General features: G+C 63.0%; 1 protein-coding gene across 1 annotated transcript in view; it reads left to right on the forward strand.

Moving 5' to 3' along the window:
* The first annotated feature begins 574 nt into the window (after positions 1–574).
* FGF19 (fibroblast growth factor 19) overlaps positions 575–3186 on the forward strand; it is a 4884-nt gene continuing 2272 nt past the window's right edge. The window contains exons 1-2 of the mRNA XM_021685280.1: positions 575–815; positions 1186–1289. Coding sequence (XP_021540955.1) covers positions 575–815; positions 1186–1289 — 345 coding nt within the window. The remainder of the gene's footprint in view (positions 816–1185; positions 1290–3186) is intronic.

A 3186-nucleotide genomic window follows, 5' to 3' on the forward strand; every position in this document is an offset into this window, starting at 1 on the left:
GGATGCAAAGGTCAGTGCCCCAGTCTCTGGTCACGGGGTTCCTGCTCCCAGCTCCTGCTAGCGCCCCGCCACGCGCGCATTCCCTGGGGGAGCCGGTGGTGTGGGGGCGGGGACCGGTTGTCTCCTTTATTGCTTTATAAAATCAAACTCTCCCAGCCAAGAGAGACCTGGCCCCCGGCCCCTGCGCTGCGGGGAGGAGCTCCCCGAACCCTCCGGTGAAACGGGGCCTCCTCCCCCAGATCCGGGAGGCCTGGGCGGGGTCACCCGGGCGGGGTCCGGGGAGGGGCTGGGGCAGGAGGCGGGGTGTGAGTGGGTGTGTGCGGGGGGCGGAGGGCTGATGCAATCCTGATAAGAAATGCTCGGGTGTCGCGGGCACCCACCCGCCGGGAGGGTAAGACGCGCTATATAAGGCCGCTGGCCTCGAGCCGCCTGCCGTCGGAGCAGGAGCGCTGAGCGCCCGGAGCGCACCGCTGGCTCGAGGGACGCACCCCGCCTCGGCACGCACGGCTCTGCTGCCACCCAGCCTCCCGCACCCTCGCCGCCAGAACTGCGTGCGGAGCCCGAGGGAGGTGCCATGCGGAGCGCGCTGAGCTGGTGCGCGGTAGCCCGCGCCCTGGTCCTAGCCGGCCTCTGGCTGGCCGCAGCCGGGCGCCCCCTAGCCTTCTCGGACGCGGGGCCGCACGTGCACTACGGGTGGGGTGAGCCCGTCCGCCTACGGCACCTGTACGCCGCCGGCCCCCACGGCCTCTCCAGCTGCTTCCTGCGCATCCGCGCCGACGGCGGCGTTGACTGCGCGCGGGGCCAGAGCGCGCACAGTGAGTGCCCACTCGCCTCGGCGCCCCTTCCCTTTACCTCCTTCGGGAACCCCACGTTTTGGCACCTCTGCGTTCTGCTCCCGGCCCGCGGCCCCTGACAGCGCGAGGAGCTGGGGGGGGGGGGGGCGCCGGCACGTGGACCCACCGCACCCACGCGTTATCCTTCACTTGCCCCCTTCCCTTCCCGCGGACCCCCCACTCCCAGGAACCCCAGATCTTGGCACGTGGGCGGCCCATTCCCTCCCCAGAGTCCTAGACAGCACAAGGCGATGGGGGAGTGGGGGAGGGCCTGGGCCTGTGCACCCACCGCATCCACGTGCTGTGGGCCCCGCGGGTCCCGGCTGCAGCCTTCTGCTTCTCTCGCGCCCAGGTCTGCTGGAGATCAGGGCAGTCGCTCTGCGGACCGTGGCCATCAAGGGCGTGCACAGCGTCCGGTACCTCTGCATGGGGGCCGACGGCAGGATGCAAGGGCTGGTAGGTATCTCCACCCGGGAATACGCGCTGGGGCGCGGGACCTACGCCTGTCCCCAGGCGGGGCCCCGCAGGGGAGCGGGGCACGCAGGATCGAATCCAGGCTCTCCCCGCTTTCTGCCCCGGGTCCGGCGTGGAGGTCGGAAGGGAAGACGGCGAAGGGCCAGATTAAGCTGAAGTGAGAATTTTTTTCTACGGAAGTTTATGGGTCCCGGCTAGTAGCCAGAGGGTGAGAGCTGCCTTTGCATTTTCAATTGCGCCGAAGGCCGGCCCAGTGGGACGGAGGAAACGCAGTGTTCGGCTTTCTTTGACATTAAACAGTGAGACCCACCTCGGGCCTTTTCAGTCTCGGCCTGCGCGTGTGTGGTCCTCGCCTCCGTTTCCCTCCCTGCGGCATGAAATAAAAGGAAGGCACGAAAAAGTATATTCACAACTTGGATCTTTTTTAAAAAAGCCAATCTTCAAATAAGTCAGAACAAATTACATTTGGGATGGGGGAGATTTTTTTTCTTAATTTTTATCCACTAGAAAAGGGTGGTTTTTGGTGACACGTTAGAAGAATATTCCAGTGGCGTTTGTCCTCGTGTCGCGCTCACCTGTACCGCAGATGCTTTTGGGGGAGGGTGCTGGGGGTGGGGGGGTGGGGACGGGCTGGGAAGGCCCAGGTAACAACCATCGAGGTCTCGGGGCAGGAAGTGTGCGGAAGCCGGGTCTCGGTCTCTGGGAACAAAAGACTGGGAGTTCAAAGGGAGCCCGCGCCCCTCCCGCGCCCCCGGGCTCACAGAGGAGGCTGTGTGAGGTCCCGGCCCCGCGCAGGGCCTCAATGCAGCCTGCTGGGCCGGGGGCGCGGCGGGAGGAGCGGGGCGGGGGGGGGGGGGGGGGGGGGGGGGGAGACCGCGCCTCCTGGGATGCCCCCACCTCCCAGAAAAGATGCAGATGCCGGGCGTCCCCCGCAGCGCGAATCTTTTTAGTGTCCCAGTTGTTTTGTGCCTCGGAGGCCAGTTTATCCCATTTTTCCAGAGGGCCTGTTTCAGGTTTTAAGGAGGAGTCCTGCGTGAAAGGACCAGAACGGAGGGAAAGAAAGGAGGTGGTCGGCTTGCTGAAAGCTGACACCCAAAGCCACTCCAAACCCGCAGTTGCAACTTTTGTTGTGACATTTACTTGGGGCGGGGGAGTAGGGCTGGAGGACCCGCTGGCGCAGATGGGTCTAAACCACCATTCTAGTCCAAATTTTGGGGTGGGGGTGTCCCTTCCCCTAAAATCCTGTTCTGCCTCTTGATCCCGTGTGTGGCTTAGCCAAGACGAGGATTTTTTTTTTTTTTTTAAATAAATTCCACTTTCTCCAAACAACTCGAAATCATTTCGTTTTCTGTTTGGAGAAGAGAATGGGGTGCTAGTTTCTCCCAAAGAACCGGGAGAGTAAAATAGTGCCACCATTTGCTTTTCCTTCCCTTGTTTATTTATCCGTTTGCATTTCCCCCCCGCTGTCTGGTGGCTCTGTCTCAGTGCAGGGAGCTGGGCATGTTGTTGCCTCCTTAGACTTGAGCCTTATCAGTGCCTTATCAGCACAGCGCTCACCCACCTGCAGTTCAGCGACCTTTGTAGGCTTGCGCACAAATGGGACTGGGTGCCTCCCGGGGTTGTTTACCGCCCAGCACTCCTTGGCTCCCCGCCCTCTGTGTCCTCACCGGATAATGACCTTCCCCAGTTTGGCACAGGACCTGGCCCACTGGTATACCTCTCTGGCTACCAGCGTTCTGGGACCCCAGGGACTGCTCTCTGCCCTTTGGCTTGCATTTCCCGCCACCCCGCTGGGTGCAGCCTCCGTCCTGGGCCTGGGGGGAGGGGGCCGTCTTTATCTTGGTAATCCTGGCAGGCTGCCTGGAAGGCTCTCTGGCCA

The sequence above is a fragment of the Neomonachus schauinslandi genome, chromosome 11, assembly GCF_002201575.2.
Source record: "Neomonachus schauinslandi chromosome 11, ASM220157v2, whole genome shotgun sequence".
Classification (NCBI taxonomy): Eukaryota; Metazoa; Chordata; class Mammalia; order Carnivora; family Phocidae; genus Neomonachus; species Neomonachus schauinslandi.